At 30.9% G+C, this 10,222-nt stretch overlaps 1 protein-coding gene across 2 annotated transcripts; it reads right to left on the reverse strand.

The window, feature by feature from the left end:
• Positions 1-716: 716 nt before the first annotated feature.
• LOC138935508 (inactive ubiquitin carboxyl-terminal hydrolase MINDY-4B) lies at positions 717-7,748 on the reverse strand. 2 transcript variants are annotated; one of them, XM_070300148.1, is made up of 11 exons: positions 4,523-4,615; positions 4,019-4,107; positions 3,863-3,948; positions 3,415-3,632; positions 3,008-3,215; positions 2,838-2,903; positions 2,503-2,573; positions 2,218-2,368; positions 1,903-2,102; positions 1,468-1,617; positions 717-1,065 (listed from the first exon to the last, which is right to left on the reverse strand). In XM_070300148.1, the coding sequence occupies exons 2-11, from the start codon at positions 4,083-4,085 to the stop codon at positions 1,020-1,022; spliced, it is 1,263 nt and encodes a 420-aa protein (XP_070156249.1). In that variant the 5' UTR covers positions 4,086-4,107; positions 4,523-4,615; the 3' UTR covers positions 717-1,019. The 2 variants fall into 2 exon arrangements, with proteins under 2 accessions (XP_070156249.1, XP_070156248.1); XM_070300147.1 differs by lacking the exons at positions 4,019-4,107; positions 4,523-4,615 and adding an exon at positions 7,092-7,748 and having other exon boundaries at positions 718-1,065.
• Between the last annotated feature and the right edge of the window lie 2,474 nt (positions 7,749-10,222).

Raw genomic sequence — 10,222 nt, forward strand, 5'->3', positions numbered from 1 at the left:
TACAAATATTTCTACTCTTTTTATTTCTTTATTATTACATAGATTTTTTCATTTTAATTTACAGAAATAACGTGTGCCTTTAATTTTTATTATATCATTTTTTATATATATATCATTTTTCTTAAATATTAGAATGTCGATGTAAAATAATATACTTACTGTATCGATATTTTTCTACAAAAATGTTTTGTACAGAATTTTATTGTAGTACCGAGAATCACATCATATTAAAGTAAAACCAAAATTTCTTTTGTCGACTTTCACATAATATCCAGTACAAGTGCATCGCGATATATATATTGCATGCATAAAAATCAAAGAAGACGTATCGTTTCCCACGCGATCGCGTGATAACTTTAATAAGAGTTTATTAATCACTGACTAGATGAATATCTATGAGTATTCGATCTGTCTAAGGACGACTAGTATTAGGGTTTAGACTTATATCATTATATATATATATATATATATTTTTTTTTTATTCGAGTGATTTGAACGTTATTTTTAATACTTTTGTTTGATGTATAATATTTATATTTTATATTTCATCGATGACAAAAGTAACACATGCTGTGAATGGATTTGATTTAGACGGATTTGGCCGCCGCGTGTTTGACAAAGAAGCTGTCAAAATATGTCATCTCTCTGTAATGATAGCCTTATAACATATTATTAATTCTAATGCTAAAATGGGATTTTGTTATGTCATTTATTAACAGTCATTTATTATTAACAGATAATTAATATATTTTAAAGAACATCAAGCTCTTCGAGACACACGTATAAATATTTGCTATCTAACAATAAAGATTGATCTTATCATACGCATAAAATTATACAGTGCTCGAAATTGCAATGCCGACGCAAATAATATTTACTTGTACTTGAATATTGTTAATGATAAGAAGCTTTAGGTTGAGATTAAGCTTGAGATTAAACGCGTGCAGTGATCAATAAGTGCTCGATTAGCATCACGTGGAATCACGAATTAACACAAATCATCATTTTTTCGTATTCCTTCACATCACCGGTGTTCCGTTCCATTGTATGAGAGCATCCTGCCATCTTTAATGCAGCGTGAAACAATAAATGAAAGAGATAGTACCTTGAATTCTATGTTGCTTAAGGTAACGCTCGAGTGATCTCACAGATATCGCACGATTATTTCGTAATTGAAAAGACAATAGCGCTTTTAGATCTTTCTCTTTTATAACAAAAAGCTAATAAAGGAAATAAAAAATTTTGTAAATTAAACTATGTTTGATTGTACATTGAATTTTAAATGCCGCTCAATCAGATATGTTATACAATGATATGAAATTATTCATCAAAATAATAGTTTATATTTTCTTTAGGACATATAGAGTCAAGTGTAAAACTTTTGAAGAGAACTGCGAAGAGGGAGCAAAAAATTTATTTTTAAAAATAATTTATTTTTAATTTTTCATAACAAATATGTATACTAACTTGGATCGAATGAGCTTCTCCAACGGCGTTGCTGCGATATCTGCGGCTTCCATTGTTGCAGCATCTGATACCCCGGAAGTTTCGTTTGCCCTGGTATCTACCGTCAGCGTAGCGTGACTGCCACCGCAGGTAAAATATTGGACCTCGAAACTTTAACACGTACAGGATAGGTGAGATACTTCTTTGGGGCCTCGAGGAAAAGTGGGAAGGATACTATTTACATATCTATTCGTGTTTAGAAGTTTAAAAGTGGATTCTATCTCTCGACTATTCTTTCAATATACAATCTATATAATATTTCTTACATTTGTCTAAATTGGATATAATTTTTTTACATTTTATATAGAAATTTAGAGACGATCACGTGATATCTAATAAAATAAAAAATTAAGTAAATAAAGCAAAATAAATGAAATATGTAAAATATATTCGTACCGTCGTTCTGCGTGATAATTTCTTAGTAACTCTCGATTCGTATTGAAGAGCACACCGTGATGACCGTGGCAGAGAGTCACCCATATCGGTAGACTGGGTGTCTTCAAACGAGAACCTGGTTGTTTGCTTACATTACCATCGCCTTCGTGTATTAAAAATCCCACTTCGCTTCTTGTAAGAACGCCCCATTGCGGTACGGCCTTATTTCAAATTAATTGCATTATCACAATAAATAATTATAAATATATATATTTGTAATTATAAATATAAATTTGTGAATGCTAAAGGATTAAATTAATAAAATAATGAGCTTACATATGTATTTTCATCGCCAACGTGAAGTACTCCATTGTGGACATGTGGTGAAACACGACCAGTTAAAAAAAAAATAACGATGCTGATTGGGCCTTCTTCTGAACATCCACCAAGAATCGATGCCTTTGAATCTTCTAAATCATTCTGCACTCTGTATGATTAAATATGTAAATACATTAATGAAAGTAACGTGTATGAAATTGTCCGATTAAAGCAACTTTTATCCATTTTCAAATTTAAATAAAATGATAGCGATAAAAAAAAATTAAGAAAGAAATGTCTTACTTTGAAAGACCTCTCGAGAGCACTGCGCTGTACAAAAGTAACTTTGCACCGGGTCCGCCTTCGTCATGAAACTTAAAGTAAAATATATATAAATAAAGATATTTTTATGATAAAAATTCTCAATTAATTTTAAATAAACGAATCATATATTTTATTACAAAAAGAAAAAAAAAATGATGATCCATTTGACAAAAAAGAAATTTAGAAGATAGATTTATAAATTTACTAAGATTGGAGCTTGATATAAAATTGATGAACACAATTTCTTTAATTAAGTAATATGTAGCATTTAACGCGCCTACTCTTTAGCGTTTCCTACGCGTAAGCATACTCACCAGGTACAAGTATCTCTTGATAAATATCTCCAGATCCTCCAAAGAGTTGAATTCGAAGAGGTGCAGCTAGAGTACAAAGCATTTAACAAATATGTACTTGGATTTGATATAAATATTATAGAAAATAAATTGTTAATTACGCGATTCCAGAGATATAAGGGAAGATATACCGTTTCTGTTAATCCATCTTGAAAATACTGTACACTATGTTGAAGGTATGGTGTGTCCTGTGGTAAAACTACCACGGCCTTTGGCACGGTGTTACTGACAACATTTGCGCACGTGGAAACGGAGAAGCCACCGGCGGAACGCCAAATAATCTCCGATATCGCGGAAGTCAATACATCGATCTGTCGTTCGTATGAGGGTTTCAATAGACTGCGACCATAGAAGTTTATAAATAAGACTCTTCGCGTAATTTTTGCTTAAATTATAAATAAATAAATAAATAAAATAAATAAATAAATATGTATATCTAAGACATAAAAAATTATTTGGCAAGTAACATTCCGATATAAAATCATATTTGCTAATATAATAATTACATAACATATGTAATGTCTCTGAAGGTACTTACGCTTCGGGTCCTGCGTGTAAATCCTGTCTGTCGCATTTGAATAAAAAATGCTTTAGCATGATAGCTTGCACTGCAGTGACGAGGCCTCTCGTTGTATTCCTGGGAGTTCTTAATCCAAATGCCAAACTCTGGCCGTACGGTCGTAAAGTTAACCCGGTCCTTGTCCATTCAATTTTAGGTGGGCTCGCGCAGGAACCGAAGATCAACGTTCTCAAAGCCTGCAATAGAAATAAATTCTAAATACAATGATAGATTATAGAGCACATAAATAATAAAAATATAATTTTTTGTAGAAATTAATTTCTGCAAATTAATTTTTATAAAAATTAAATTTTTCCACAAATGAAGAGATTTTGGAAAGTGTTATTCGTAAGATTTTATCATATCCTCTCTTCTTCTCTATCTCTTTATTTTTCATATAACAAAAGTTATATATTTTCGCGGTTACCATGCATGTTTCTTCTTCGATAGGTTGTCCGCCAACCACCGGTATTTTTGGCAGAGTTCTCGTGTTACGTGGATAGAGTATTCTTTCTGAAACACAGCAGTAAATATTTGTATTTAAGAAATGAAACGAATCCTAAAATTAAACGTCTTTTTACACCTGGATAGAGTTCGTCTGGTTCAGCCATGAGAGCAGCACATCGGGCTGCTCGAGTCGATAGCAACATCTTGTTCGAAATATCCTTTACGCTGCGATATTAAGAGTACCGAAAAAAATATCAGTGGTTGATATTTTTTGATAGAAGATTTTTAGATATTTCAGTTACACCAAAACCACGAGTGAACTTAAATTTCAATAACGCAAAACGCAATGCGTTTACTGGAAAAAAACTATTAATGTAAGCTGAGTTATATAAATCGATTACATTCACAAATATCTTCAAGATTAATAATGTAAATTCTTCATATATGTCATTCTTTCATATATATTTTATTATTTTTCAAATATTAAAATATAATAAAAAATATAATAAAATAATATAATAAATATAATAAAATAAAATAATATTCAACACAGATATCTTTCTATCTCTTTTTTTATGCAATTAAAATTTTGATAATCTCGTTAATCATGGTCTATTTTTTTTGTATTGGCGATATCTACAATATGCACGAGGTTGAAGTGCAAGACTGATTCCAGACGAAGGCGATTTTCAGAATGACTCCGCGGCCAGTTGACACCCAATGGTACCCCCGAGATATCGGGTATCAATTGAGATTGAACTGGAATCCGCGGGTTCCTTTATATAAGGCTTGATATGCGGTGCTTATGCGTGCAGGCATTTCGCGAAATACGTCGCGGCGGGATGTCGGGACAGATCGCGCACGAAAGGTGTCAATTTGAATGTCCGAAAGAGAAGACACGTCGGTTGAGAGCGATAGACATGCCCTATTAACGTCTATTTGCCATATTGCAATTTCGAACTGAAATTTGAATTTACTCGTGCTTTCGGTGTAACTAAAACATCTGAGAATCTTCTATCAAAAAAGAAGGAAAAAAGCAAATCTAGATAAAAAAGTTAAAAACAAAAAAAATAGAAAGAAAGAAAAAAAGGGAGAATAAAATGAAGAGAATAATAAACAAAAAATTAGAAAGAAGAAACTAAAAATAAGGAGGAAAAGATATAAAAAGATAAAGATATATAAAAGAAGGAAAAATAAGAAAAATTCTTTTTTCCTTTCCCTTATTTTTCTAAAAATGGAAAAAATAAGAAAAGAAAAGAGAGAAAGAAAGAAAAATTTTTGTTAAAGTAATCTCGAAGAGATAAAGTGTAAAATGAAGAAAGGGTCAAGAACCTTTTAAGTTCCTCTGCGAGATGGCTGATAAGAAGTAATAAAAACATTAGTCACGCCGTTGCATGCGGTTGGTTGCAAATTACCTAAATTTTTATGTTACGTGTTATATGGCAAATACTTTCGAAGACGATGAAGTTTAACGCGATGCTGTTTATATACAAGCGCAGAATAATAAATGTGCTCAAGCTTCTAGACTTCTTGCGTGCATGTCGCGTCGTAACATCGAGCGGCGTACATAGGGCAAATCCGGGGGCAAGGTTCTTGTTTTCTTAGAATAGCTCGAATGATTTAATTTGTTTTGAAGAGGCCTTGATGCGTCTGATGGAAAATTAATAAAGAGACATGAAAATGTGAATCGTACAAGGTTTTCAATCAAACTGATTATATAATTTGCTTTAAATGCTTTAAGATAAAGTTTAAAATTCCGGCTGAAATAAAAACGTGATTGTCATTTTGCATATTTATGTACATTATTAAAAATAATAATTTGTAGAGAAAATAGAAACTCTCATATGCCTTAAGATAATCATCATATTTTCAATCACAATAACAATTTCTAAGATAAAAATAATTTGTGAAAAAATTCTATACGTTTGGCAACAAGAGAAATTTTATGCGCATTCTTGAAAAATAAAATACATAAATAAAACTGTACATTCTTTCTCGGCATTTTTATATTTTTTTAAAATATCATATTTTTTAATATCTCAAATTTTTATCTAATTTTTGTATCCTTTTTTTTTTAATTTATTAGCTAAATTTTTATTTCTACATGCTTGATAGAAATTAAAATTTACGTAAATCATTTTTTTTTGTCGGAAGATACTATTTCTTCTGATAACAGAGAGAATTTTAGAATTCTATTTTTTAAGACCTTCCAAGATAAAAGTTCTTCTCACGCAAATATGATATATGGTCAATGCAAAAAATGCCCTGATCTTATAAGGGCGATTTTAGAAGTCAGCTGTAAAAAAAAACTAACTGAATTTCAAGAGGATGGAGACGGAAACCGTCATAATTCGGTCATTTTCAGACGGTGGAGATGTATGTATCATTCGGCGCGGCCTTTCCACTACTTCGTAGTTCAAAAGAGATCGCGTGTTTGCGTGCAATCAAGATATCGTATTACGAATTCGCGCCGGAACGACCATCTGCATTCGGCGATTGCACACACACACACACAGGCGCACACATGACAATATATCGCACCCCTAATTTACATTCGCAAGGTGCCTCTCGAGAAGGTTTACCTATCGATCTATTCGAGCGTTCACGCTCCTGCAGTGTACATGTTCCCTTATATACGTTCTATAGAGTTATACCTACACTTGTATCCTTACCTCGGTTGAGCTGTGTTTTCTTCACGAAGAAAACAAGCTCGGGTTAAAACGTGCATGTGCAGTACTCGATTAAGAGCTTTTAAAACAAAATGTGAATAAAAAAATATTGTTAATAAGAAAAATTATCTTTTTCAGCTTCAAATTTTTGCTGTTTTTTTATAATCGATTATTTTTTTTCAAGTTGACTTGATCGTTTTTGCAATAATTGTATTTTTGTGTGAAATTATTGATATAGAGCATAATGACATTTATCTAATATTAAAATATATTGATTTTTATATAATGCAATATATATTGACAACGAGAAAAAAAAAACGTAAGTGTTATTATCTCGAATTTTTCAATATTTTCGGCTTTAAATATAAACTATGTATTTAATAAAATTATTACGGTTTTGAATACAATTGTAATCGTATCTCTCTTTTATAGAATTGATTATTAATATTAATACATGTATATGTGTATAATAAATATGTATAATAAAGTTTTTTCTTTGTTTAAATATTTTCTTTCCTAGAGTCTAGAAATACGACATACCTCTGTCTCGAAGATAAGGGGGTAACTTGTCCTTGCGCATCTCCCTACAGTGTCGTTTCCCGCAGATGGGTGTCGTATTTGCGGCTTCCTTCTCTTCTGGCACGTCCGACGTGGATTCTGTCATTTCTCGATCGTATATAACACTTTGGTATTTTCATATAAAATTTAAATGTAAGCACACGTGACGGTTCACCGTTTTAAAAATCACCGATAAATATACGCGAATAGATCGTTATTAATAAATATTATCATATCTTATCTTATGTCAATAATAATAACGCGTAGAGTTCGTTCGCCGAAACGTTTCTTACGGATCGAAAATATATATAATCTTTTGTTTTATACATGAGATTTATGATTCGTAGATCGACGTAGTTTGACATTCCATAAAATATCATTCGTTTCCGTCGAGTAATTGTTCTTTAACCGATATGACTTCCACAAAAACACGTTGATTCACTCGCTGCAGTACATACTCTCACACTTTCTCATTTTGTCCGTCGAGAACTGAGAGACGGAATGCAGGAAAAATAACGTGTTCACAGTTTCTCTGGATGATACTTTGACAATAAATACCAATTTTTATAATGTCTGTACATAATAGTCTAAACGCGAAGCTCCATGTTCCGTAATCTTCAAGATGTCGATGATTTAAGTGTGCCTGTTATAGTTGGACAATTAGATCTCTCAAAAAATATTTATTGGAACTATTCCTTTACTACGTGAATTTATTATATTATAATCAATATGAAAAGAATGTCATAATAATATTAAAAAATTTATCAAAATTTTTTTACATTTCTTTATAACTGAATTATATAATTGTTCCAAAAACATTGTCTCTCCCCCACTACAATAATTTTAATTAAAACATTTTAATATATTTTGTGTTTCTATTTTTTAATTCTAAGCGTGTTGTTAATTAAAATATTTTATATATATATATATATGTATAGTTTATAAACACATGTAGTTTTTAAAATAAAATTTTTCTTTTAGACAATAACTTATATTTTGCAAAATGTAACATGTTATTAAAATCACGTTGATATTGATGTTACATAATTTACATTAAACACTTATACTCATACGTTTACATTCGTCTAAATTCCGAATATTTAATCCATTTACATCGAGTATTATATGAATGTTTACGAAGATAACGGTGTTGTTTATACTCTCTCATTGACTTGCGATAACTGACAGACTGCCGTCAAACGTGCGGCTAGAAATAATAACCCTAACTAACACCCCCGAGCTGACTCAGCACCGCGCAAACAGCACCCTACACATAGGGTAACTTAAAAAGTATAGAAAACACACAATTTTTGCCGAATAAATTATTACACCGTTTATCTCGTCGTATTCGTTAATCCTTGCTAAAACTTTCCGATTACAATCGAATATAGATATATTTCTGTAAGCTGTTATTTTGAAAATAGTTTAGATCGATTTCTGGTCCACAGTCACCCGTGCTCGATATTCTTCTCACTTATACGCCCGTAGTTTTCAAAAATATTGATGTTATATAAATTCAAATTGAAATTGAACGTTTAAATAATTTATAAATATTAATCTTATAATTTCTGATAATCATCAAGTTTCAATAAAAAAAAAATTGTTGAAATACCAAACTTCTGTGGGAAGATTAGTAGACACAATTTTTTAAATCTCCGAAATTTTTAAATATATGTATTCAGATGTAAATCGATATGCCTGTATATATATTAGTAGATATGCTAAAAATATTTTTTGCTAGATTGTGATGAATATCCTATCGCGGTTAAAGGAAATTGTTCGTGTAATTGTTACACGTGTACTGACAGCCTCAACGTACCCGAATCGCGCTTTTATACCTGCGTAGCACCTATTCTATACCCAAGCTGCTATTATGTTCGGCATGGATGTACGGATCCGTCTTATCTTATAGATTTATCAGAGCTGCGCATCTTCGCATGCGTTTCGTGCTGTTCTCGTACTGGCTTTATAGACAATCGGAAATGAAGTTGCAGTCAGAAGCGGCTTTAATCAAATTGCGACGTAAAAAGAAAATAGAGCGTTTATATTTTTCTGAGCTAAGGTGGAAGGAGAATACGCGATTGCTTGATTATGAATCCCTTTGTAACATTATATAAACGTGAGATAATAAAATATTTAATCGTTTTGGAATAATTTGATAAATGGCACTCACGTACACACACGTACACACATTGCAATATATCTTACTATACAAAAGATAATATTTTATTATCATCTTTATAATTAAAATGTAAATTGCATTAATCTACTATATGAAAAGCAGTAAATATTATGAAGAAATACGATTTAGCGCTCATTAGCACTTAATAGCAATATTTCAATTTCAATTCCGTCCATTAGTGAAATTCATTAAAATGATGCGATTTTTTATTGCAATTTTTATCACCTACAAAGAAAAACTGTAACCCGTTCAATTAGGAACAACAGTTACTTTTACTATTGCTTATAACTGACCCGAGTCGTATGGGCATTTTCTTGCATGATTCTTTCGCTCCATATACGATAGACGCATGTATAATATATGTATTTATAACTCGTCCACACACACACACACACACATACACACACACATACACATACACACACACACACACCAAAGTTCCTATTATATGAATAATCAATTATTTTATAATTTTACATAAACATATGTTTGTAAAAGATTTAAAAAATGCTTGATAAATATTATTTTTATTAGGAGATATATAAAATATTTAATAAAAAAGAAAATTGTATTTGTGTGAATTTTGCTTTAAAAATTCAAAGCAATATTATCAGTAGTATAAAATATAAATTTAATATTAATTCTTTAAAAGCGTATGAATGCAGTTAATAAGCTGTAGTTTCAAACGCAAAATCAGCATACGATGAGACAAATTTGCAATATCTCTATAATTATATAATCTCTGATTATATGTAATATTTATACAATATATTTAATTCAAGACCTAGGAATCATCAAATTATATAGTTATAATAATATTTTTTTTAATAAAACTTTTGTGACAAAGAATATCGCACTAGATGCTAAGAGCTTTCGGTTCGATTATCATCCTTCGACTTTTCGCTCGATTAAAAAATTCAATTAAGCGATT

This window comes from Polyergus mexicanus, unplaced genomic scaffold, assembly GCF_030449975.1.
Source record: "Polyergus mexicanus isolate NDT 795.1 unplaced genomic scaffold, iyPolMexi1.0 SCAF_8, whole genome shotgun sequence".
Taxonomy (NCBI): domain Eukaryota; kingdom Metazoa; phylum Arthropoda; class Insecta; order Hymenoptera; family Formicidae; genus Polyergus; species Polyergus mexicanus.

Bases quoted from the DNA above. Each gene is read 5' to 3' on its own strand.
- LOC138935508 (XM_070300147.1), bottom strand. From the start codon at position 7,215: ATGACAGAATCCACGTCGGACGTGCCAGAAGAGAAGGAAGCCGCAAAT. The intron at 2,574-2,837 runs GTGAGTATGCTT...TTTTACTTTAAG, and splicing joins TCAAGAGATACTTGTACCTG to TTTCATGACGAAGGCGGACC. The intron at 1,618-1,902 runs GTACGAATATAT...TACGTGTTAAAG, and splicing joins AATTATCACGCAGAACGACG to TTTCGAGGTCCAATATTTTA.